General features: G+C 43.8%; 1 protein-coding gene across 2 annotated transcripts in view; it reads right to left on the bottom strand.

The window, feature by feature from the left end:
- Positions 1–4947: 4947 nt before the first annotated feature.
- Positions 4948–25346, bottom strand: part of LOC120372915 (histone acetyltransferase p300-like) — a 123187-nt gene continuing 102788 nt past the window's right edge. For both annotated transcript variants that reach the window (XM_039490472.1, XM_039490465.1), the window contains exons 22-31: positions 23830–23907; positions 22560–22627; positions 19772–19922; positions 19069–19215; positions 18437–18550; positions 16716–16881; positions 15858–16022; positions 10158–10319; positions 9413–9694; positions 4948–7681 (exon numbers count right to left, since the gene is read on the bottom strand). In XM_039490472.1, coding sequence (XP_039346406.1) covers positions 5429–7681; positions 9413–9694; positions 10158–10319; positions 15858–16022; positions 16716–16881; positions 18437–18550; positions 19069–19215; positions 19772–19922; positions 22560–22627; positions 23830–23907 — 3586 coding nt within the window. In that variant the 3' untranslated portion in view covers positions 4948–5428. The remainder of the gene's footprint in view (positions 7682–9412; positions 9695–10157; positions 10320–15857; positions 16023–16715; positions 16882–18436; positions 18551–19068; positions 19216–19771; positions 19923–22559; positions 22628–23829; positions 23908–25346) is intronic.

Below are 25346 nucleotides of genomic sequence, written 5' to 3'. Positions count from 1 at the left end.
ATGGATGAATAGCAAAGTGAGTAGTGAAGCACAGTCACTCGCAAATACATCCTCCGAGAAGAGTCTGACTTACACAGCAGAGGTTCACACTTGGCAGAGAAGTAACCATGTTATTGTGTTACTGTATGTGTATATACTCTGACTAGGGTTAGTTTAGGGCATGCAGTCAACACAGGTGACTACAGATTAGCACTGAGGCATGTTAGCGGAATTTAAAAAAATAATGGCCCTGAAGATCACATTAAATGGATTCCTAATGACATATACATCAAGATAGTTTCAGACATTACAGGGGAGATGGCTTATTGACAAACAGCTTTAGCTCTAAACTAATGAAATGTGTAACTCAACTCATCTGGAACAAATAGAAAGCAGGGAGGACAATACACTGGGGCCAAGGTTTTCAGATGTATAGGATGCTGGTGACCAGCACGTCTGAAGATCAGGCCACTTCAGTACGTCCTTGAGTGCTCAAAGGCACAGCACTAGGATGGATGTGTTCCTGCAGTTACTGCTGATATGCTGGTTGTGGTCATACCAGAGCAACCCCAAAAGAAGAGCCATGTGTGCGAAGGCAGGTAACACCACCAAACACATTTCACTTTTTTAATGAAACTACAGCAATCCCAGGTTCAGGAAGCAAAAAGCAGCAGGTGAAAGAGGAAAAATTCTCCCCCCCCTTTCTCAGCAATCAAACAGTAAAGTTCAGGAGCTGATGAGGCGGATTGAGATGATACCTCTAAGTAATTCCAACAGACCTCTCCCCCTGTTCTTCACAGCAACTGATGAATAGCAGGGAGTTTGTCAGGAGAAGTAATACAGGACAGCTCCTGTAGATGGCCCATACAGACCCTCTCTCCTGAGATATTTCCACCCATGACTAACCCAAGAATTACCTGAAAGATTTAATGAAGGATTTTGTCCCATTAGGTTAGTAGCTAAAAGGGCACCTCCAGCATCTTAGCCTTGACAGCCTGACCAACCCCACAGTGCATTGGTCTTACTCAGCTTGAAGTCTGAGGCTGCAGCACCACTTCATCTTTGAGAAGCACTCCCTGAGCAGGGCTAGTCACTACAGCCTGGAGCTCTGGGACCCTCCTGACCAGCGCTGTCACAAGGAGTGCAGGCTTCAGAGCCAGGGACAGAACATTCTCCTGGAGATTGAAATAGACACCAGCAGTTTGCCTAGGATGAGGGAGAAGCCTGTTAAGGGCATTGGGAAAACAGAGGTGGGATGTTAAATGGCCCCTTTCAAATGCTGTAAGGCGAGCATGGACAAACTGAAACTTCTTCCCCTGGAATACAATATGCCAGTCCCTGAGAGATTAACTTTAAGGGAAGTTACTGAGCAGCCCTATTGCCCTACAGTTCATAGTGCCCAGGACAGGTGCTGACACAGATAGATGGTCTATTTCTTCTATCTGTGCAGCCCAAATAGAAAACTTTTCTCTTGCTGCTACACAGGATTTTCCTAATCACGGTTTCCAATTCTCTAGCAGTATCTGCCAGACCTCCTGTACTACTAACTTAGCAAAGTGTAACCTTCGTGTGGGTTAGAATCCAGGAAAGAGGGAGGCAGATGCGATTCTGCATGGCAGTAAAGCCAAGTCCCTTGTGGCCTACAGCCACACTTGGTGACCAATGAATGTGAGAATTTTGGTAATTTTTTTTAATCTCTCTGTGCACCTCAATTTCTCTCTGGGCTTTATAGTGCTATGAACTAAGTGCAAAGGGAAGGGCAGGTATTGGAATCTTGTAATAGTCGGTCTGGAGACAAGCGCCATTAAACTGAATAAAGGGTACACGTGTGAACGGAGGATGCAGAACAAAGGAAACCCCAATGGCCAGGACATTGACAACTAGCCACCAACATTCTCCCCACTTCCCCTGCAGGCAAACTGGCCCCATGCTGGAGAGGAAAGGCACCACATGGCTGTGCTCTCCCCTGGGATGGGGACAAAAACAGGGAGAGAAAGGAAGCAGAGATGGTTCCTAGAGCAGCATGACTCAGGGACCCCTGATGCTCGTGTCTGAACTCTATCTTAACCTTTGCTTCTTGATGCTGACCTTTGGGCTTTCAGATGCAGTATGCCAGGGGATGGCTTGATGTTGCTGCAAATATCTATCAAAGCACTGCTCCCTCCAGGGGTAAAGAACAAGCCTCTCACAGAAGCCTAGCTCGGCTGGGGTTGGTGCAGGAAGCCACACAGAAAAATATGGATCCCTAGCCCCCAAAGGCCGTTTCAGAGTCATGGAGGCTATGGGCCTTTCCCTGTGGAACTGTTTGGATCCTGGGGAGCTACCCCTTCAGCCCCCAAGGAGCTGGTTACACTCTGGGGCAGACACCAAAGCTTATAGATCCATGACCGTTGACAACCTGAGGCTGGGATTTTGAAGGAGACCCAAAGCTGGTCACAACTCCAAACCCACCCTGAAACTCTTGGGGCCTCCTCCCTCAGCATGGATGAGATTAGAGGCTGATCATTGCCTACTCAGGGAGTAAATTTAGGGGGAATTTAGTACTAGTTAAGCAAACAGGATTCACTCAAGCCTCTAAAGGCACTGGGCCTGCGGGACAGATTGGAAATCTAAGGTTAGAAAAGGGGCATTCTTTAAACTTTTGCCAGAGCCTCCATCCTTGGAAGAAGGTTGGTATAAGGAAAAATAGTTCCTGGAACCAAAATCCCTAGCAAAGAAATACAAATCAACACTCAATGTTTATTTATTTACAGTGGAACTAGGCGTAGCTGGAGAGGGAAGCAAACTGGACCTTTTGGTTAGAGGCTGAGGGATGAGGAGGAGTTCTGCTGTATGTGTATGCATCCTTAGTTCCTTCCAATCTGCCCTGCACCTTTCCATGGCACAACAGAAAGCCTGCATTAATGGGCTGGAGAATTCTGGCTTGGTGTGGAGTGTGTAGATACAGGTCAGGAGTGGTGATCTGTATTAACAATACTTGGAAAGCACTCCAGTGAGAAGCTTGGGATTCTTTCATGGACCCTAATGAGGGCTCCCCACCAGCTTTCAGTAGTCTCTACCTAGTAGGTGTATTTTTGTCTTTTAGCCCACGTTATATTCATTTCTACACTGAGGAGTTCTTATGGCACCTTAGAGACTAACAGATTTATTGGGGCATAAGCTTTCGTGGGCTAAAACCCACTTCATCAGATGCATGGAGTAGAAAATACAGTAGGAAGATATACACACACACACACACAGTATACATGAAAATTCCATCTTTTCATGTACTCTGTGTATATATATATATATATATATATTCCTACTGTATTTTCCACTCCATGCATCCGATGAAGTGGGTTTTAGCCCACGAAAGCTTATGCTCCAATAAATGTGTTAGTCTCTAAAGGTGCCACAAGTACTTGTTTTTGCTGATACAGACTAACACAGCTACCACTCTGAAACCAGTCATTTCTACACTAGATTTCTCTTCCTTTTTGGAATTTAGACCTTTCAAATATTTCCAAGTAGCTATCTTATTCCCCTGCCTTCCTATAGCTTGTGGCAAACAATGTTCATTCTTTCAGTTTCTCACAAATCAATACCCACAACACCTTATTCCTCCAGCTTGACCCATAGGCTACATCTACACTTGGAGCTGAGTTTGCAATGCCCAACTCACATAGTTGTACTCAAGCTAGCATGCTAAAAATAGCACAGCCAGGATAGAAGAGGTGTCAGTTCAAACTAGCCGCCCTGAAGACGTCCCCACCAGGATCCCCTGGCTATTATGTACTTGGGCAGCCTGTGCTACCCTGGTACACTGCTATTTTAAGTGCACTAGCTTGAGCAGAGCCACTGTGGGTACATCTATGCAAGCCGAGAATCACACACCCAGCTCCAAGTGTAGACATAGTCACAAGGTTGGCACAAAAAGCTCTACAGGGTACTCCAGAAGGAATGTGGTCTTTCAGTTTAGTATCACCCAAGCAGAAGTTTGGGTTTCATATTAAGGAGCGGCCTTTGGAACTTAAGATGCTAACCCAGTCAAACACACTGACTGGAGCCCAGCGGACTGGCATGGCAGTTGTGTAAGGCACTGGGACCATGCCTTGTTTTTTGGTAAATTACAGAGTGAGCAGATGCAATTACAGAGTCTTACCAAAATGTGCATTTCTAATGCTAATTATAAACAACCCCAGATTGTAAGTTTGCTTTTTAAATAAAATGGCAAAAACAAATACATTAAATAATTCTCCAACTTCTGACCAAAAGTTTAAGCAGCATATACTCCGCTGTCCTCACCATTTTAAAAACAAGCACCATAGGTGAGAGAGAGGAGAAGGGAAGCAGTAAAAAGCAGGCTGTCTGTCTCACACAGTTTATTTAACAATAGGTAATAAGAAATCAATTTTAACAGTCTATACAGTGATCGAAAGTTCATATTTATAAGTAATCAACTTTAATTGCATGATTTACAACATTTGAGGGTTTTTTGCTTTCTATTTTCAAGTTTTACAGAAAGTGGAAGAGGGTGGGGAAAGGGGAGAGAGAGAAAGCAAGCATAAAGAAGAAACCCCAGGGACTTTTCTCAGGTTAAAATCATCCTCTCGGAATTGTTTCTTACCCTCTTTTTTATTTTTTTTCCTTTGTTAGATGTAAAAATAACAAAAAAAATCTTTCAAGAAAACAGAAACCACAATATATATACTACATCCATTTGGCAGCTGCCCCTGTGTATTTGCAAAAATGTTGTCTTCTCTACATGTACAAATTATTTTAATACTTGAAGTTTTTTTAAGCTCAGACTCTTGTATAGAAAATTCTTGGAGGACAAAAGTAGACTTCAGGAGGGGTGGGTTATTTTATTTTTACATTTTTTCAAAGAATTGACATCTTTCCAACCAAAGAGGAAAAAACTGGTATTTATTTTTAATATATATTTATATATATGTAATGTATTTTTAAAGCAACATTAACCCCTTTTGTCCTCCGGTTTTAGGAAATGTTCTCCTGTGGGTTTTTTGCAGTGATGTGAGGAAAAACCAGAATAGGGAAAATGTTAACCATCTGCCTCAGTAAATAATAACTATCAATATTACATATTTTCATTAATTTAAAAAAAAATAAAACCTATTGGAGGCATGAGAAGGGGGCCAATTTGGTCAGCAGCCAAAAGACCACCCTTTCCCCCCTCCACCTCCCAACGCACGCATGCGAGGAAAAACAAGAAAAAGGACTGGTTATGATTCCAGCCATAACAAAAATATATTCTTTGTATTCTATTGTCCCTCAGGTTCATTTTGTTGGTTTCTTGTTTTTAAAACCACAAACTACTGCTGCAGAGTTCGGATGTGTTCCAGGGAAAAATGTTGTTTTAGCTAAGAAAGATTCAAAAAAATTTGTCTTCAGTACAAAAAGTCTTGAGAAAATAAGTTTTTTTTTTTGCTCCCAAAATGCTACAATGTGTCTAGTGTATGTCTAGTGTACTCTGTGAAAGGTTTGAATTCAAGTCTGAGTTATCGGAGCTGAGCCCCAGTTCCGTGGCGCTTGTACCATGGAGGCCTGCCATGCCTGGATTGCCAGCAAGCTGAGAAAGCATTGCACTCTGGTCCGGGCTGGCGAAGTGCCCCTGATCCATGGGGTTAGCCTGGGCGGCTACCAGTCCTGGATGTGGGGAGCTGGTCTGCGGAGAGACATGGTGTGGAGAAGGCTGAGGTTGCATCCGAGGGGAAGGGCTGGAATGGGGGGGCTGGGACTGGGGTCGTGGTGAGGGTACAGGCTGTGGAGAACGCACTTGATTGGTGAGCGATGAAGGGATCTGCTGGCCCTGTAAGTGTGGGGACTGGGCCTGACTAGGGAGCATGTGCTGTTGGGGGCTCATAGGGTTGGGCTGAGCTGGGGATCCCATTTGCTGCTGAAGTAGCCTCTGCTGGAAAGCCTGCTGCAAACCGGCTCCTGCCTCTGCATTCATTGCCTGTGGAAGCTGGCTCATTTGTCCCATAGTTCCTTGCTGCATCTGCTGCATATGATGCTGCATCCTTTGCTGCTGCTGCTGTTGCTGCTGCTGCTGAGCGTAACTGACACCCTGGGGCTGCTGAAACTGATTATGGTTGGCCATCCCGGGCCCCAACCCCGGACCGGCTCCTTGCTGCTGCTGCTGCTGATGGCGCTGCTGCTCCATCATCTGCTGCCGTCTCATTAAAAGTTCCCGAAATTGCGGAGACATCCCAGAGTGATTCATGTTCATCGGCTGTGCCTGAGGATTCATCCCACCCATGGCCTGCTGAGGTGGCTGCTGCTGCGTCTGTTGGGGCATGCTGGGCCTTTGGACCCCGGCTTGCATGGGGTTCATATTTTGCATGGCTGGGTTCGGGTGCACCCCTCCTTGCTGCCCTTGCATGGCTGGCTGTGGTTGAAGCCCTGGCTGACCCTGTGGCATTCCAGGCTGCCCTGGCATACCTTGTGGATTCTGAGACACTGCATACTTGGCAGCCCTCTGCTTGATGAAAGCAGCCAGTAGCTGAGGGTTGGAGTGGAGGATGTTAAGCACCTGCTGCTGCTGCATTGGGGAGCTGGGAGACCTGAGAGTCCGCAGTAAGTTTTGTAAGGCTGCCTGGGGCAGAGATGCTGGTTTTGGCTGAGGCGCACCAGGAACCTGACCCATTCCTGGCTGAGGCGCCATGTTCATAGGCTGCCCTGGCTGGGCTACTGACATCATGGATGGTCTCTGCATTCCTGGCTGGAGCTGCTGTGGTTGGGGTAACCCACTCTGGGCCCATGGTGGCTGCTGCTGGATTCCCGCTGGCCCCATGCCTTGATCTATGTGACCGCCAGGCCCTCTGGCCATCTGGGGAGGGTTCATCCCCATTGGTGGCATCGGATTCAGTTGGGGCATCTGGTGCTGAATTGGCCTTTGGAAAATCTGAACTTGTGCCATCTGACGTTGAGTCTCTGCTGCCCGCTGGATCTGCATGGCCATTTCCACTGCAGCTGGAGGAGGACCCTGGACTGGTGGCTGAGCAGTCTGAGGTGGAGTTGGAGGAGTTATCTGGCCACCTGCTTTGCCCTGGGACACAGCACCAGGGGGCTGAGTTCTCGGCATGGTGTAGGGCGGCATAGTATTGGGAGGTGCAGGTTGGGGTTGCGAGGCAGGCTGAGGTGGTGGCTGGGGTTGTGGGGTCTGTGGTGTTGGGGGCTGCTGGCCTGTTGGAGTTGTTGGTGTGGCTGGGGTTGGTGAAGGCAATCCTTGCTGCTGACCTACCACACCGGTCCTCTGCATGCTCGCCATCCTCCTTCGGAGCATCTGCGCCTGCTGCAGACGGTGCTGAAGTTGCTGTTGGCGAAGCTTGTGTTTAATGTTGAGGCAAAAGGGCACCGGGCACTTGTTCTCCTGGCAATGCTTTGCATGGTAGCAGCAAAGAGCAATGAGTTGTTTGCAAATAGGGCACCCTCCGTTGGTCTTGCGCTTGCAGCCTTTGGTATGTTGGACAACTCGCTTCATCTTCTGACAGGACGGCAGTGAACAGTTGGCGTTACGACACTGGCAGGCATGGACAAGGGACTGGATGCAGCGCTGGATGCTCAGGCGGCGAGAATCACCAGGGCTCTGGGTGGTTGCAGTTTGCTGGTTGTTGCTTTCATCGTCTAGGCCAAGGCCCAATTTCTCCATCTTGTGGTCGTGGTTTTTAGTGTTATAACAGGTGATGCACAGGTCGTAATCCTGGAAAGAGACCAAACATTTGGAAAATTAAACAGTTGTCTACATAACCTGGCACAATAAATATACAAATGGGGTCATGTTACTAACAAGGGATATGGACTATGGTTGGGGGAGGGAGAAAAATTGGCCTTTTTGTTGATTATAAAGCCAGAAGGGACCATTGTGATCATCTAGTCTGACCTCTTGTGTAACACAGGCCATAGGACTTCCCTGGATCAATGTCTATTTAACTAGACCACTGATTTTAGGAAAATATCCAGTCTTGATTTCAAAGTTTCCAGTGATGGAGAATCTAATCACAACCTGTGCTAAACTGTTCCAATGGCTAATTACGGTCACTTAATTGGCATCTTATTTCTAGTGCAGATTTTTCTAGCTTTAACTTCCAAGGCACTGGATCTCATCAGTCTAGTAGGCAAAAATATGAAGGGTCCTCATCATATTTCTGTTCTCCACATAGGTAGCTCTAGATTGATCAAGTCAACCTTTAAACATCTCTTTGGAAAACATGCTTACAAGCAGCTCAGTCTATTGAGCTTAACAATCTTTTATTCATTCTTGCGGCTCTTCTCTGAACCCTCTCCAATATATCACTATCCTTCTTGAATTGTAGATGGTAGAACTGAATAGTCCAGCAGCCCCACCAGTGCCAAAGAGAATAAAACTCCCTCTACCTGATATTCCCATTTATACATCCAAGGATCACACTAGCTCTTTTGACCACAGCGTTACACTTGGAGCTGATGTTCAGGTGATTATCCACCACGACGCCCAAGTCTTTTTCAGTGTGACTGCTTCCCAAGATACAGTCCCCTATGACCAGTGACCTGTGCTGGCCATTATTTACCACTCTCCCAGTCTTTAGATCATCTGAAAAGTATCACTAATAATTTTATAATTTCCTTTCAGGTAATTTATAACGTCCTCTGTGCCCAGGTATTGGCAGAAGTCCAAACAACTAACAGTGAAAAGTGTGTGGGCAAAACTGTATCTGACATTTATGCAGACCAACAGCCAGGGCTTGGAAAACCTGTTTGCCCTAAGCCAGTAGAAATTTCACCTGACCAAGTGGGATCAGGGGACCACTGACTCCTTCCCCTGGAGGGAAGGAGGACCTCAGGAAACAGAGTAGACATTCATCTGCGTGCTCTTCTTCAAAAGAGGAGTGGGGCACAATAGTGCCACTTCTTTAAGAAGGGGAGAGGGAAGAGCAGATTGCTTTTCCCAGTGAGGAAGGGGAGCACAGAGCAGAGGGGCTACATGGAGAACAGATGGGAGGCTGGGGGGGCTTTGAAATTCTGAGGAAGGCACAAGTCCTGCCAAATGGTAGGGGATCTGGTATTCCTAAAATTAGTGAAGAAAAGAAAACTCCCAGAATTCACTAACTGGAGAACCCAGAATTTGTTTACTTAGGTGTATGTGGGAGCAGAAAGTCAAATTTTATTTGCAGTTTCTCAGAACTGAATTTAGGGCACAGTTAATTTACTGGTGGAGGAGTGAAGATTTAAATGAAACAGGCATGGTTAAGGTGATTATGACCTGTGGGGGCATACAGCAGCACAGCTACTTTTCACTCAGGATAGCACACTTAACACCTCCCATTCCAAACTGCCACAATGTAGACTGGACAGACATTGCTATGAATGTAGGTTTAGAAGTGACTTCAGGTAAAGAGTCTCCTTAACCTTGGTGCCCAGAGCTAGTGGGGAAAAAATATCTTATCAGGCATACCTCGCAGACAGTGCAGTGCCATCTGGTCTCTACATGATGCTTGCATTCATTGCAGGTGTAAACAAAGCGGTCCTGGCTCTGGGTATGCAGCTCCACCAGCATGCACATGGTTGACCACTGAGCTCTTCGTAGTGAGGAGAACTCCAGGTGTTTGTCTCTAGCAAGGGTGAGGAAGGCATCACGCCCGTCCATCAAGTCACATGGAATGAGTGGGTCAGGCTCAACAATGGGAGGCAGGGAGTTCGCCGCAGGGCCAGCAATGAGACGGATCACAAAGAAGACCTGAAAAGTAAAGCAGAAGTTAAAATCAGCCATTGACCAACCTTAACTACACAGTAAATGCCATTCCATGGCTACTGATGTTAGCATGCTGTGATGGGTGGGGTGGTTTCACAGCAAGCTGACTACTTGCATGGGTCATGAAGGAATTTCCACTTCTGCACATACAACACAACATCATTCACCAAGTGCACTATGGATCCCCCCCCCCCACCTTCCTCTGATGCAAATACTGACCACTGAACTAAATGGACCAATGGTCCAATCTGGCACAGCGAAGACTTTTACTTATGAAAGCTCTCTACATAGCACAGGTGTGATCTGTATTTATTCCTATAGCCTTGATAGGAAAGAATCTAGATGGGGATTCCATCTACAAATAAAATACTCGCTTGCTAAATTCTATATTAAATGTTTGTGCACTTGGCCGCTCAGAGTAGATACTTCTCAATCCAACGGCTTTTACCTCTTTGTGCTTCTCCATAGTGGCATACAGCTTCTGGGAGAGATCGTTGGAGACATTGGGCATGCCAGGCTTCTTCTTATTGCCACGACTCAAGCTGCTCTTGTTTTTACTTGTCTTCTTATTATTCTTCTTTTTGGCATTTTTGCTGTCTCCCTTACTCACCTGCCAGAGAAGCCAATAACTTTGAATTTGTAGAATAATAAGAGGCATTTAGGTGCCTCTGACAATTATTTAAAAAGACAGTAAATCAGTATATCAAAATTTAAAGCACTTTATTAAGCTAGCACCTCCAGTCATTGGAGAACTAAGAAAAGCTTTCACAATAATTTACTATGAAGCTAGGAAAATGTTCTTACCAACTGTCCTGGAAGTCTGAATTAATTTGATCAGAGTCATTCCAAAGATGCCAGAGTGGCAATATAACCATCTAAAAAGTATTTGAAGAGTGTAAACACCCAAGAGAGATATTTGTTTAGGTTGGACTGAAGGGGTAAAACAGAGAAAAGGGATAAAATTCAAAGACTGGGAATCAGAAAAAGGTTCTCTAACAGTGAGCTCTCAGATTGTGGAATCATCTCCACGTGATGCAACAGACAACCTTGATACATTTAAACCTGGAGAAGTCACTGAAGAACACATAAGGAATGAGAGTGCACTGTCCAGAGACTTGGGGAAGGAGTAGACAGTCTATGTGACTTTATAAATATCTCTCATTTCTGTTATCTTCCCACCAACACAGCCTCCCTAACCATTTATTCCAGCTTAACTCATCTCTCTAGATTGCCTCCAAAGGAGGCAAGTTGTGCCTTTATGTCCAAGAAACGGGTTTTACTCCCACTTTGATCTTGATTAACATGTGTATGTAAGGATAATGGTAGCTTCTAGTCTAGTGTGATCACTGCTCACTAATGAGTAGTCATGCCTTCTAGTCCCCTCTGTAGATGTTTTTTATGTACTTTGTGTGAGAAATAGGGTATGGGAATACAGACCTTAAACTTTATTTCTTCAGTGGGTTTTATTCTGATAAGCTTTAAAGTAACTTTCTGTCAAGATGAACATTTCCAGAAAGAAGCTATTTGATATAATCTCCAATTCCTAAATAAAGGCTTACTAAATTGTCTTGTTTGCAAGAAGAATGGTGACATCTGATCCTAAAATGTTCACACTTATTCTGTACTGAACTTTTCATAAACCGCTAGCATAATGCCATCTCAAGACCCTTTCACCTGGACAAGGCCATGTCAGCTTCCTTACAAGTGTATTTGATATTTTTGGTGGTCTCAGAATACTCTGAATACGAATACTTAAAAAAAAAATTGCTGGTTTCAGCAAGATTCTCTCCCCTTCCACCCCCCAATACTAGCTAAAAAGATGACCTAACTCAAACACAATCAGATCAAGCTTCATGGCTTCAAGGTAAGACTCTCATCCACTTTGTCCAAAGACCTTGGAGGAAGGTGCTGCAAAGCGGCATAGGAATACCATAAGAATTAAGGGTAAGACTGAGAAGTCTTGCCTTTTGGATCAGCAAGCCACTGAGGAAAGACTAAAGTTCTAGAATCCCAAGACTGATCACCTCTGAGGGAGGCTGTCACAACATAAACAAATAGGCTATGCCAGGCTTTGGCCAGTCTACCTCCACATGAAAAAGTCTACTAGCAAGCAGCACTGTCAGCAACATCGCTGTCTGGCTCAACTGCAGGTCCCGTACCTATTTCTAAAGAGCCTAGAATACTACGTAAGCCCTCTATTATCGTAAGTATCTTTTCCCTTTTTCTATTTGTCTTTTACTTTTATTAGCTGGGCGACATCCCAGCCTTTTTCATGCTTTAATTTTAGGGTGTAAAAATGTGGTTGTGTATATGAGCATCAGTAAAGTCGACCCTGGGAAGCTGCCAGAAAGTAAGTTGCACAGGCTTAAGTAACCCTACAACGAAGTCTCAAAAATACTCATTAAAGCAACTTAAAATTGTCAGCTGTAAACTAGGATATGTAAACTGCTACGTCAGGGTTGTCAGACTTCTGCTTATCAAAGTATTCTGTAGAGACCTGTATTTTAGTTGCTTTTTTTTGGAGGAGGTGGAGGGGAGGATTAGCTACCACATGAGAACTTAAATCTAAAGAGGAAGCTTTTGTTTGGTTGTGGTTTAGAAATTATACAGTTTGTTTTCAGTACCAAATATTTAACCAGCTCCAAGTTCAGACTGACTAACCTTGGTAAAATTCTTAGTTGGTGTTTGTAACTGAACTGACAGCCACCTCCTTAGTTCCCGTCTTTGAATTTATAAGGACTAATTATTTGTTGAATTAATCTGATTAGCTGACTAATTTGATCATTTAATTCAAATCTACTAATTTGTTGATTTAGCCTTGATTGATCTTTTTGCTTTATCCTTAGTTTCATTTAGTATGGCTAATTGCAACTTAGTTTTAATAGCTTAAATAAAATTTATAAAATTGATGAAGAGTCATTTCTTAAAAAAAAACCTAACCAACAAAAAAACCCAACCCCAAACAAGGATCCAGAATCCTTGAATATCTTGGATGGATATTAGCTTGTCAAGCTAAAACCCTGATCACCTCCCCCCAATTGATCTTTGACTCAACTTTGTTAGAGATTGAAAGACTACATAACCACAGAAATTCACATGACTGGAATGTTAAATGAATGGTTATAATCTATTCAGGAAGGACTGAGTGGGCAAAAGGGGAGAGGGAGGGGCACCCTATGTTGAAAATGGCATTACCTGTTTCCGAGTCACTCATAACTCAGACAAAAGTGACCTTGAATGCTCATACATCAATATCCGAACAGATAAAACACAAGTGGGGTATCAGTTGGTGTCTTCTACAGATCACCAAAATACACTAGGGAACAGGATGACTGCCTCCTTATGTACCTCTCTATGATCTGTAGGCGGAAAAAAACCTGTGTGATCATGGGGGACTTCAATTTGAGTGACATATGCTGGAGGTCTTATGCTGCCAGTACTAAAAACATCCTTGGAATTTCTAAACATTACAGATGGCAATTCCAAAGTCAAGTGTTGCAAGCCAACATGGGAGATTTATTTATTAGACCTCATCTTAACAGAAAAAAAGGAAGTCATCACAGAACTAAAAAATAATGGTAGCTTAGGTATAAGTGATCATGACTTGATCCCATTTATAATATGCAAGCAGAATAAAGGCCAGACCAGTAATATGTATATACTTGATCTTGATTTCACGTAGCTGAACACAATTATGAGCCAACTCAGCTGGGAGAAAGAATTTAATCTGAAAAATGTGAATGACAGTTTGGAATAATTTAAGAACTAGGGTTACTAGATGCATAGAAAGCCACAATTCCACAATCAAGGAACAAGGCTGTACTGCATAAAAAACAACCTGCGAGAGGAAATGAAGATAGGCATAAAAATAATATATAACAAATGGAAGAAGGGGAAAGGAGATAGAAATGAACATACATCAGAAGTTAGGAATTGTAGAAAATTGATAAGGGAAGCCAAGTGGCACAAGGAGAAATCTATGGCCAGCAGAGTTAAGGACAATAAGGAGTTATAAAAATGTTTTAGGGACAAAGAATCCAGACAATGATGTTGGTCCATTACTAGTTGGAAATGGTAGAATCATCAATAATAATGCAGAAATGTCAGAAGTGTTCAATAAATATTTGTTCTGTATTTGAGAAAACACAGATATGGTGATAATACTCTTTACATTCCAGTAGTATCTCTGGATACTAAACAGCCTGAAGTGAGACATTTTAAAATCAGCAGATCCAGATAACTTGCATCCAAGAGTTTTAAAAGAGTTGGCTGAGGAGCTCAATAGACTATTAATGATGTTCTTCAATAAGGCTTGGAGCACCGGGGAAGTTCTAGAAGACTGGAAGAAAGCTAATGCTATGCCAATTTTTAAGAAAGGTAAATGGGATGATCGGGGTATTCACAGGCCTGTCAGGCTGACATCAATCTCAGGCAAGATAATGGAGTGGCTGATATGGGACTCAATTAATAAAGAATTAAAGGAAGGCAATATAATAAATGCAATTCAACATGGGTTTATGGAAAACAGATCTTGTCAAATTTGTTTTTTTTTAAATGGGATTACAAGTCTGGTTGATAAAGACAGTAGTGTTGACGTAATATACTTAAACTTTTGCAAAGCATTTGACTTGGTAACATGACATTTTGATTGAAAAACTACAATGACAAATTAACATGGCATACATTAAATGGATTAAAAACTGGCTAAAAGATAGGTCTCCAAATATAACTCAACAGGGAATCATCATCTAGCAGGTGCATTTCCGGTGGGGTTCTGCAGGGACTGTTATTGGCCCTATGCTATTTAACAATTTTATCAATGATCTGGAAGAAAACATGAAATCATCACGGATAAAATTTGCAGATGACAAAAACTGGGAACAGGTCAATGATTCAGAGTGATCTGGATCACTTGATAAACTGGGCACAAGCAAATAATATGCATTTTAATACGGCTAAATGTATACATCTAGGAACAAAGAATGTAGGTAATATTTAAAGGATTGGAGACTCTATCCTGTGAAGCAATAACTGAAAAAGATTTGAGGGTCATGGTGGATAATGAACATGAGCTCCCAGTGCAACACTGCGGCCAAAAGAGCAAATGCAAGCCTGGGATGCATAAACAGAGGAATCTTGAGTAGAGTAGAGAGGTTATTTTACCTCTGTATTTGGCACTGGGTGCGACTGCTGCTGGAATACTGTGTCCAGTTCTGGTGTCCACAATTCAAGAAGAATCTTGATAAATTGGAGAGGGTTCAGAGAAGAGCCACGAGAATGATTAAAGAATTAGAAAACATACCTTATATAGTGATAGACTCAAGGAGCTCAATCTATTTAGCTTAACAAAGAAAAGGTTAAGGGGTGACTTGATTACAGCCTATAGTATTTACATGGGGAACAAATATTTAATAACGGGCTCTTCACTCTCGGAGTGGAAGGTGTAACATGATCCAATGACGAAGTTGAAGCCAGACAAATTCAGGCTAGAAACAAGGTGTAAATTTTCAACAGTCAGAGTAATTAACCATTGGAATAAATTACCAAGTGTTGTGGTGGATTCTCCATCACTGACAATTTTTAAATCAAGATTGGATATTTTTCTAAAAGATCTTCTCTGGGAATTATTTTAGGGAAGTTCTATGGCCTGGGTTATATAGGAAGTCAGACTAGATGACCAGAGTCATCCCGTCTGGCCTTGCAATCTATGAAAAATGTCAGTCATGGACTCACTGTTACGCTCATTCTGCACTACTCAGCACTCTCATAGCAATTAAGACAAACCAAGGCTAAAGTCCAGTGACACAATGTGTCCACCTGAATCTGAAGATAAGCTGGCTGATAATGGTTTCCAAGGCTCCCACACAATGATTTTCTGGCTCCCAATTAAGTAGAATGATAGCAAGAATTCAACTTACAGGTAGGGAAACAGGAGGGGGAAATGGGCACCATCTGGGAAAGTGGGAGAGCTGAGTCTCAAAATAAACATGCATTTTAGATAAACCTAAAGACAGTTATTTCCACCCCCAAATGGAAGCTTTAAGCCTTAACATTTAATTCTGCACCAGGGACTTAGGGAAACTAAGTGAAGATATAAGAAAAGATGGAGAAATATCATGAAGAGTTAGGATAAAAGGAGTCTCCTTACATCCGTGCTCTCATTGCTAGTGTTCTCTTCTCTCTTCCGCTCTTCCTCCTCTTGTTCTAGTTCCTTAATGCTCTCCTCCAGCACGTTGGGCCAGAAGTCCCCTTCAAAGTAAGGCAGCTCTTTTGCACTCGTTAGACGATCTTCTGTTGCCTGCTTAAAAATATCCTACAAAAACATACAAACTTGGTTACAGCTATCATAACTGTGCAAGTGAACCAGGGCACTCTTCTCAGAGACAGCAAAAAAAGCACTGAAGACAGCATCCAAAAAAAGCTAAGACATTTAGTGGTGCTTCAATTATGGATAGTTTGGGCCGATGATTCAGGCATTTAGTCCCCACAGAAAAAAAACCCGCATTAGTAGACTGCTAGCCACTCACTGCAAGCCCCACATTTATTAGATAGAACAGCAATATCACAACACTTCCTACAGCCCTTGATCTCAAGTCAACATAAACCTGTAGACTTGAGGTTCTTCTAACTGCATCAGCAGCCCAACCACGTATGTTAGCGTTTTTTTAAAACCACTAAGATATCCCCAAAAAGATTAACTCCACATTGGCTGTTCTTTAGTATTCCCATGGCCTGTAGCTTTGATTTTCTATTTCTTTGGGAGCAAAGGAAGGTGTGACATTACCTCATACCTCTTTTACTAAAATGGCTTCAAAAGATGTGTGGTTTAGATAGGATTTATGTATTTTAACCCCAGACTGCTAAATACTCAATCCAGTTCTAAAACACAAGTTAATGCCTTACAAATTTCTTTGAATAATCCCACATTGCAGGACAAGTGGTGGGAAGAGAACCAAAAACAGACTGCTCATGAAGTCCTACTGCATCTAGTTTACATTTAACCAACCTTGTAGTCATGGACAATGCGCTCCGACACAGATTTGTCCAGCATCTTTTTATACCACTCTTGCAGTCGCTTGGGCTTGGGTATCTTCTGGTCAGGAGGATGGCAATGGAAAATATAGTCATCTCCTTCACTAGGTGGGCAGGCCCAGATATGTCCAGTTGTATATCTACCATTGTAAAAAACATCAATACATCAGGATGCTGATGTTTATCACTAGAGTCTTCTATTCCTTTCAGCCACAAGGTGGAGCCAGCACAAAGTCTGCTGGTACTACAAGATGGACAACTACGGCAATCCTCTTCCTGATCTAAATTCTAGAGCTGTCTCTATATATAAGCAATGGACACCATTAATAAAAACATTGAGTTGTATTCTGATTAGCACGTACATACAATATGGGCATGCATATTCTTACTAATAATGCACAGCCCTACTCTGTGCAGCAACAAAGCATTTTCCCCCAATCTACAGGTAAAATCACTAAAGCCTGACATCCGCTTGCAACTGTCATCTACCAACTGCATTACAATTAGATGAGAGAAGTGTAAATTCTCAGAACAAAGTAACAGAGATCATTTCAGCACTAGGAGCCAGGATTTTCTTTCCCCAACAAGACAAATGAGCTGCTTACCAGATGAGATTCCAAAAACTACCTTGTCTTCTGAAACCTACTTTACTTTCCCAGCATTGATTCCTTTCCCTCTGCCTTCAAGGCCAACTAACGGAAGAAAATTCCTCTATACCTGGGAGTTCTCCAAGTATATCTCCTCTGTAGCTCCTAGGGAGCATGTGTTTCAGTACCATGAAACCTGAAATCATCTAGAAATTAATAACTGTGAAAAGCTATAGGACCACAAAGCCAAATTTGCCCTCAGTTCCTTTCCATCTATTGGTAATTTGAAAGATTCCCCAAACCAGGGAAAGGAGTGTAGACAATATACTCAGAATTCCAGTTATAAGTATCCTTCCTTGCTTCACTGAGAACTGTCTCTGCAGATCCCCCCATCCCACTTTAGGGCCTTGTCTACATTACTGCTTAAGTTTCACACCCTAGAGGGATGTAAAAGCCACTCCCCGGCAACGTAACTTACATAGATTTAAGGTGGTGTCTACACCATGCTATTTCGGTGGGAGATGCTCTTTCGCCAACTTCTCGTTGAGGTGGATTAATTACGTTGACAGGAGAGCTCCCATTAATGTAGCGTGTCTTCACCAGATGTGCTAAATTGCAGTGGTGCCGATTTAGCACGGTAGTGAAGACAAGCCTTAGGAAGCTTAGCTTCCTTCATGCCAGGAAAGTAGTTACCTGACTGATTATTATAATCCCAAATGAGCACCTGACATGACCCATAAGCACAGAAAGCAGCATGAAGAGAAGATGTGGACTGAGCTTCATAAAGTAGTTTTACAGATACTGGGGTAAGGAAATTCCATGGTGGGAACATAGCATAATACATGGGGCCTGCTTCCAAGGTCTTTTATACCTTTAAAAAAAACTGGTCCACAAGTCTCTGCTGAGAAACCACAACTCACTGCAGTGTCATATCCCCTTCCTCCTCCTAAACCTATCCCCCATGGTTTTGTTGCCCCTTCCATTATGTCACTGGTTGAAATTAGATGGCATGCTCTTCAGGGTAGGGTCCATATCATTTTGTCTGCACTGCGAGGTGCTTGGCACACTACTGGATGCTGTAAAATAGGAAGAAGGATTAAAGGCTTACCCTAATTTCTTGACATATTCTAGGTATCCAATTAATATTTCATGATAGACAGCAGTCCTCAAGCATTTAGGGCGGAAGAAATGAACACTGTCGAGGTAAGATATGTATACTCGCCTAGACAAAGACGGGGAAAAAAATACATGACACTACAGAACAGAAGGCCAGAAATATTTCACAGTATTTGTATACATTCATTCATGGTATTTTCTGTCCTTGAAGTATCTAATGCACAAGCCACTGTCTTCAAAGGCTACAGGTCCCATCTACCTCCAGGAACTCACCTTCCTTTACACATCACCTCTGGTCTCCAAAATCTGACCTCCCCCACTCTCTAGAACAATCTTGTCCCTCTTCCTCACTGACTCCCTGTTTCTTTACAAACTAGACCCCAAAATCCATCTCTTTCCTGCTGCTGAAACACCACAACCAGATGCCCATTCTGTCACCCACCTGTCTTCAATTCCTTCTTACTATAAACCTTACTGTTTTGTGTTGGATATACTACTATGAATAACAAAATTTAATTATGCTGCATTGAAGTTTTAAATCTGGGACTTCAGAAGGTTCATCCCACTGAGACTTCTGAGCAAAGTAAAATTTAACCTCCCTTGATTGGCACTGCAGTTCCTCACCTCTGATTAGGCGGGGGGCAATCTGAGCCATACTCCTGTACATGCATACCGAAGAAGCACAAGTCTACACCATCAATTTCCTCAAAAGCAAACAGGGCTTTTGTTCGATAAGGGAAGGACTCTGCCATCTCTCCACTGTCTACAAACCTGCAGATATCATAAGATAAAGAGAAGAGTAATAAATACTTTCATTCCATCAGGACAGAGAACACCACATGGTGATACATAAAGATAGTAATTAAGACAGGATTTGCAACACATGGTCAGAGCCATTTGTCACAGGTAATGGGAAAGCCAACCCTGGCAACTTTATCGCAGAAAAAGAAAAAAGTGTCCCAAGTTATCCTGAAAGTTTGTTAATGTTTCATCTCAATCTTTCTGGAGTGGAGGGATTTTAGTGTTTACATAAAGGACAAAACTAGAGAGCAACAAATACAAATAATCAAAGCTACAATACAATGGAACACAGCTTTATTTTAAAATTGTTTAGTTTTAATCTCCAGAACTTTAATATACTTCATGCAATATAATACAGGTGGGTGTGACATCACTGACAGCCAATCAAGAAAGCTCTGTTGGTGGTGTTCTGAATACTAGACACACACTTTGCAGTTGCCAAATAGCAGCAAATGTAGAAAACTCAAACACCTATCTTTTGGGATGATGCTGGGAGCAGGCAACATTAGGACTTGAAGGGATGTACCTTGCTTTCATTCCAGGTTTTACTTCTACGGTTTTGTCGGAGGCATGAACCACCCTGACTGTGACCTCTCCTGACTCAGGGTGATTCTGTCTTCTCAGAAATTCATTCACTCTGTTCTCCAAGAAGGTACCCAGCCTTGTAGATGGCAACCCTACACAAACAATAAAACTCTTAACATATGCATAACTGGACATTCAAATTCTATTTCTCTATTTATGTATTAGATTATGAATGAGGGCACTGGCAGAATGGGCCCAGGATTAGAGTAAGCAGGAGGTGCTGCATGTGGAAGTTTCAGGCTGCCTATTCACTGTCAGGTTCTAGCCAATACTGTCAATACCTTCGTTCTCTTGAAGAGGAATTCACCCATTTTTTGGGCAAATAAAACCCCTACTAAATAGAACTATTCCATTTATATCCACAAGGATTACAGTCATCTCTCCTTTCAAACAAAACCTAAACAAAGGAAGAGCAAGTATATAGGCATCTGAAGGAATATCTGAAACCGGAAGTTCATGCAAGTAAGAACCCTAGAACAATGAGGCCCCAATCTTTTTTTGAGCCTGTAGACACTCCTGTAATATTAACAGTTTCTTGTCCACAGCCTCCAACTTTCACATTTGGCACATTCCTGAAAATCCCCACTATACAATAGTATCGTGAGTAAAATTTGCATGTAAGTAATTGGAAACCCCAGCTAATTGAACAAAATTGGAAGCAGCCCTCCTATTCCTCTCAGTAAATCCAGGATGCTTGGATTATGGAAAAAGCATACAGATGGTCTAATTTGAAGCACTAGTCTCAAAGTGGTTTGGTTTCCATTTTATGCGAATGCAGTTGAAGAGAAAAGCTCTGGTATGGCTAAAATGCAAACCCACTATTTTTTCAACATTTCAAGACAATTCAGTTCTCTAAATCGCCTCCTTGCCCCCATTGTCAGAAAAGCTCACTGCAAAGATAGTAATTGCACAGTATAAAAGGTCTAACACCCCAGTGTCAGTCAAGTTTTGTTTGGGCTGTTTTTATGAATGAGCAAAATGAAATGCAACTATTTACTCAACTTTTTAAATGCATTTTAAAGCTGAGTGAAAGGTGTCAGACTGAAAAGCTTTAAAAATCATCGCTTTGTCTAAAGAACAGACAATGACAGTACAAGCTTCCTACACATTGCCTTCATCCTGATATCAATCCTGCCCAAGGAGAAGCCACCTCTAGTAGTGAGAAAGAGTAGTTTTGTTTCTGTGGTCAAACCAAATAGTCTGCTCTGTGAAGACCTCTAGAGGTGCCAGCTGTGGGGATGACTTGAATGTACTGTCTTCACATTTAAGCAAAACAGCAATCATACAGGAGCCACTCCTCAACACTAGTAATATTAGTGACTGGGGTAAAAGGCTCTGTATCCCACATTAACAGTCCCCTAAAACCAATACATTAGTAACAGGGTCGGATTACTCTTTTGTTGGCCTGGCACCAAACATATTTGTGGGCCCCTACAGGGGCAATGGAACATGGCATGGGGAGGTCAGGCCTTGGAGCAAGGGGCTGGCCAGGGGCAAGGCATGGCGTGGGCAACACCACTCCATCCAGCGTGAGGGCACTGTTTACAAATTGACAGTTGCCAGATGCATACTGGCCCACCCAGTCCTGTGCTGCCAGTGTGCCCCTTCCCCGTGGGGGTGGGTCCACACTGCATCACACAACCGCCCCGCAGCACCCCCCCCCCAAATACACAGTGCCCTGCACATCACTATCCTTACCCAGCACCCCTTCCCGCACTCAGTCCCACTACAAATGCCCAGTACCCCACACTGCCCAGCATCCCAACATGCACAGATCTCCACACTCACACTGCCCAGTACCCTTCCTCACAGCATGCACACAGACCCCCACCACCTAGCACCCCAAAACACACAAACCTCCCCCTACTGCCCAGTGCCTGGCCCCACCCACTCCCCCATGCCCTGGCTCACCAGTGCAGAGTGGGGATCCCCCCCTCCCAGCACAGTGCTAGGAGTCAGGACAGCTGATGCTCGGGAGCACAGAGCTGCCCCATGCCCTGAGGCCCCACCCACCCCTACCCACCTGGTGTTGATGGCGCTCACAGTGGAGGAAACATTTCCTTGCATGGGCAAAGGGGGTGGGGGTGAAGCAGCCTCCAACTTCCCCAGCCCGACGCTTCCACAAAGCAGCAGGGAGAGACGGGCCCAGCCCAGGGGAGCCCAAAGTGGACGGTCACTAGACTGGAGTGGCTGCGGGCTCCCCTCTGTCCCCGCCTACACTGGTGGCTGCTGGCTGGTGACGGGAGGCAGAGAGGAGCCCTCAGCTGGCCGAAAGGAGCAAGCAATGGGCGGGGAAGAGGGGCTGAGGGTGGGGAGGAGCCAGCAGGCAGGACCAGTGGCAAAGAGATGCCCTGGCTGGCAGGCTGATAGGAGTGAACGGTGGTGAGCTGGGGGATAGAGAGGAGCCAGCTGCTCCATGCGCAGCACAAGCGGAGTGGGCCAGGCCCCCTTTTGAGCATGGGCCCAACACCTGCCATTGTAAACCCATCACGGATTAGTAAGTTGGATGTGTGCATTTTGAATAAATACTAGGGAAGTGTCTGGCTGAAATTATCTTCCCATCTCTATCCCAAAACTCATGGAACCCCAGAATTTAAGTAAAAGCTTAAAATGCTAAAAAAAATACAAGAGGGAAAAGAAAAAGTTCCCCCTCTCTCCCCCAATACATTTGTTAAAAACTTATCTAATACACCTGAAATGTTCTCTAAACAAGTATCAGGACGACTTACTTTTAGCAGAGAATTTGTTCTCTTTTCTGGTTCGTCCTGTTTTCTTTAAGCAGCCATCACACACAAAGCTGAAGTGGAAACGAGAAAAAGGAATGAATAACCCCATACCTAATGCTGCTAAGGTACTCAAAGTAAGATTCATAACATAGGTTTGAAACATCAGGAACAAAACATTCTACCAGATGTACAAGACTAGGGAACAGCCACACTGAAAATATTGGATAAAAAACAGGACAGGAGGACGAGAATGGCAGTAACTCTACCAGTGGAAAGTTACTGTCATCTTAACATTTGGAGCTTTTCAAGACAGAATAGAAGAAACAGACCATGAACACAGTTGATCTTTACAATATGGGTTTATTCCTCTGAAACCATTACCACTGATGGAGACAGGATCTTGGTTAGAAAACCTAATGGTCTGATGGGAATATAGAAAATTCTAGGATCCTAGTACACAAAGATTCTGGACAACCCTAGGATTCTTCCCCAAGAAGTGAAGGGCCAACCACCCTTATAAAAGGAGGAATAGGAGTATCAAGATGGCAAATCCCCAAATTGTGCAATCAGCACAAAACTACTTGAGTTCTTTTTACAGAAATTTACTTACCACAGAATTATAATTGATCATTTGTTATCTTAATCACTATAACTAGGAAATACTAATAACATTTAAGTTTACTGAAGTCTCTTGTACTTTTGAGTTTCCTGATTAAGAAAGATCTATAGCAAGTCCAGCCAAGATACAAATGGAGGTTTAGACCTTTGCCTTTCAAGATGTAAACTGCTCGTAGTTGGGGTCAAGATGCAGTCTGACAGTTAAATTCTCCAGTGATGCCAAAATGTTTAAACTGAAGTTTATATTACACAGAAACACATATCCCAAAGAGTAAGGAACTCAGACCAATATAAAGCAATGGCAATTAGTAATTATGCCATCAGCACTCCTGGTCAAGGACAATCTTAACTTCACTGAACTAATATCTAAAAGTTCTTTTACATAAAAGGTATCATAGTGATCAGCAACGGTAAGAAATGCAGAACATTTTAAATCAAGACATCATCCAATATTTAAGTTTACTTGACATTGGCATGGATATTGTTTAAAATGTTAACAGCTAATGGAATGTCTCCCATTGGGTCAAGTTTTTTTTAGACATAGGCTTTCATATATATACACCCCCCCCCCCAAATGTAGGTATATACACAACATCTGTACAGCAACCAAATGTCATCTATTTAAGAAAGGGAGCAAAAACTGCAAGAAACTCACCCAGATGGCCAGATTATTTCGTTATGAAGCACACAGATCTGGTGCATTTTTCTCCCACACTCTATACATTCAACAAACCTGTATGTCAGAAAATAAGGGTGGAGAGCACATTAAACCAACTACACTAATTACAGGGTTACTTAAGCTAACGTTTCAAAGATAAATGTGTACTAAGATTCGTACCTCATGCCTTCCCTAACACACAGAGTCAAAGGGAGACACAGACCCTATTCCTTGAGAGTTCAGAGATTTAAGGGTGGACCGGTGTCATTTGTGCTAGGTGCCTGGGATCAGAAGCAGCCTCTGAATTTTACCCGTTGGACTGCAGCGGCACTACTACAATGATGGACGGGATAGAGTTATGAGCCATATTTCCATTCTTTCCTTCCATGACCCTTCCCAAATTGAAAAGCAACACTGACTGATCCCAGGATAGGCATGAGCCCCTCTGACCTATTCATTATGAATTAAGACATAATTTTAGCAGTTGCAATGTGGGTGCTGGAATTATGGACTGGATTAAGGGGCTAAAAGATGATAAAGCATTGGTGAGATGTAGGGGAAGCACCACAGGCTCCAGCACCTGAATGTCCACTACTCTTTCTCCAGCAAGAAGGATAGAATAGCAGCCACTCTGTATAATTTAACATACCATGTCCTCCTGGTATAGCTGCCTGCAAAGTAGGAAGATTACAGAAACCAAGAGCAGAAAAATGCTGCAGAATGATCTGAACTAATTTTGACTTCTCCATACACTATACTGGGGGTGGCCAAACTGTGGCTCGTGAGCCACATTCAGCTCTTTTACCATTGAAGTGTGGCTCACTGAGCCTCCCCGCCCTATTTACCTCCCATTCTCCACCTACTGGGGGGCGTGGGGGGGAGGAAGAAAGAGGGGTTTGGCCCTCTGCCTTGCAGGGACTTCTGCCCTGTGAGGAAGTGGGTCACAGGGCTTTAGCCCCACAGGGTGCACCTGCCGGGGCTCAGGGCTTCAGCAGGAGCGGTGTTGAAGCCCCGAGCCCCATGAGGCACCCAGGGCCGCCGGGGGGTGGGGGTGGGGAGAAAGCGGCAGGTGGGGCAATTTGTCCCGGGCCCCGCGAGCCACTCCAGGTTTTCAGCGGTACTTCCGTGGCAGGCCCTTCACTCGCTCCGGGTCTTCGGCAGCGGGTCCTTCAGTGCTGCAGAAGACTCGGAGCAAGTGAAGGACCCGCCACTGAAGTGCTGGTGAAGCCTTGGAGCGCCACCTGGTGAGTACAAGCGCCGCAAGCAGCGGGGAAAAAAAAAAAAAGAGAAAAAAAGAAAAAAAAGCCGAGATTGGCGGCACTTAGGCTGCTCTACCGCTGCCGCTTCATTCTTCGGCGGCAATTCAGCGGCAGGTCCTTCTCTCCGAGAGGGACCCGCCGCTGAATTGCCACCGAAGACCCGGCTCTGCCCCAGGCCTCCTAAATCCTCTGGGCGGCCCTGGAGGCACCTCTCACAGAGCTTAAGCCTCAAGCCCCATCAGGTGTGCCATGGCT

This window comes from Mauremys reevesii, linkage group 1 (genome assembly GCF_016161935.1).
Source record: "Mauremys reevesii isolate NIE-2019 linkage group 1, ASM1616193v1, whole genome shotgun sequence".
Classification (NCBI taxonomy): Eukaryota; Metazoa; Chordata; order Testudines; family Geoemydidae; genus Mauremys; species Mauremys reevesii.
The sequence above is the reverse complement of the archived record's forward strand: the minus strand, read 5'-3'. Positions and strand labels throughout refer to the sequence as shown.